Raw genomic sequence first — 1,679 nt, forward strand, 5'->3', positions numbered from 1 at the left:
AACACAACAAGAGGCAGCAAGCTACAACGAAGAAGAAACCCAAAACTAGCGCAGACAAATACAGACCTTAAAAAAAAATTAAACTACCTATAAAAATAAAAACAGCAGCAGCAGCAAGAGGAGGAGAGGGGGGCCCCCCCCGCCTTCCTCGGTTGCTGGGGGCCCCCCATCACACTGGGGGGGGCCCTATGTTTTCTCTTTGTCTGTCGTGTTCAGCACCTTAAATATATTTGTTTGTGTACTTATTTCTTTTTATTTATTTTTTTTATGTAAATATAATATAAATACAACAAAGAAATGCAGCAAGTCTGCGTGTGAGGAGGCAGAGCAACTACAGGGGGCCCCCGGTTGCTGCTGCTGCTGCTGCTGCCTCCTCTTCTCCTTCTGTCTTGCTTTTGCTTCATAAAAAAAGAAATATAAATATTCTTTCTTTGTTATTCTTTTATATTTAATATTATTTAATATATATTCTCTTAACAAGCAGCAGCAACAGCAGCAGAATACCAGCAGCAGCTGCAACAGCTGCAGCAGCTCAGCAGCAGCAGCAGCAGCAGCAGCAGCAGCACAGCAGCAGCATCACAGCAGCAGCAGCAGCAGCAGCTTAAGAGACCTAGTTGAATCAAACACCACTCAACACAAACCCTTTATCCTGTTGCTGCTGCAGTGAAGGCGTGGGGGCCCCCAAGGGGCACAGCGAATATCTATACAGAGGGTTGGGGGCCCCCCTAGTGTTGCTGCTGTATATCTTTAGGAGCCCATGGGGGAACGGGGGGCCCCCAGGGGGCTCAGGGGCCCCCGTGAGCTGTATGTGTGTCGGTTACGTACCCTGTTTCTCCTGGTTTGCTGCTGCTGCTGCTGCTGCTGCTGCTGCTTCTTTTCAGAGTATCCTGCTGCAGCAGAAGCAGCAGAAGCTGTTCCCCCCAGTGAAGCAGCAGAAGACCCATCATTTATATCTTCTTCTTCATCAGCTACATCTGCAGCAGCAGCAGGAGCAGCAGCAGCAGCAGCAGGAGCAGCAGCAGCAGCAGCAGAAATTACAGCGACAAATGCTAGTGCAGCTGCAGCAAATGCAGCAGCAGCAGCAATCGCAGCAGCAGCAGCAGACGTTACGCCTATACCCCTAAAGGTAGTCGGGGCGAGAGTGGGGTTGTGGGTGTTGGTGGGGGGGCAGCCGCTGCTGCTGGGTTTAGATAGCTGCAAGGAGGGCCTGCGTCTGTTTGCTTCGAGTTCTGCTGCATGCACGTCAGGGAGACCTGCTGCTGCTGCTGCTGCTGCTGCTGCGCTGCAGCAGCAGCAGCAGCAGCAGAAAAACAAAAGGAAACAGCAACTGCAGCAACCGCAGAACCGTGATGCAGAACATGGGGGATCTCAACACATGCAAAACGCATCGGAGCAACAGCAACAGCAGCAACAAGAGCAGCAGCAGCAGCAACACGAGCAGCAGCTGCAGCAGCAGCAGCATGAGCAGCAGGGCGCGACCGAACCACAGCAGGATCAGGAACAGCAGCAGCATGAGGAGAAGGGGGAGAAGCCAGACAAGCATAAACACCAGAAGCAACAGCAGCAACAGCAGCAGCAGCAGCAGCAGCAGCAGCAGCAGCAGCAGCAGTGCTATGACCCTGATGCCTCAGCAGCAAGCGCCTGGTGTCTCAACTGGCACGAGATGTGCACAGCCTTCT

General features: G+C 52.5%; 1 protein-coding gene across 1 annotated transcript in view; it reads left to right on the forward strand.

The window, feature by feature from the left end:
- Nucleotides 1–757: 757 nt before the first annotated feature.
- EMH_0089570 (uncharacterized protein) overlaps nucleotides 758–1,679 on the forward strand; it is a gene marked incomplete at both ends in the record, with an annotated part of 1,455 nt that continues 533 nt past the window's right edge. Inside the window, 2 exons of the mRNA XM_013501439.1 lie at nucleotides 758–797; nucleotides 882–1,677. Of these exons, the coding sequence (XP_013356893.1) occupies nucleotides 758–797; nucleotides 882–1,677 (836 nt within the window). The remainder of the gene's footprint in view (nucleotides 798–881; nucleotides 1,678–1,679) is intronic.

Source organism: Eimeria mitis, genomic scaffold (genome assembly GCF_000499745.2).
Source record: "Eimeria mitis Houghton genomic scaffold, Emh_scaff6889, whole genome shotgun sequence".
Lineage (NCBI taxonomy): Eukaryota > Apicomplexa > Conoidasida > Eucoccidiorida > Eimeriidae > Eimeria > Eimeria mitis.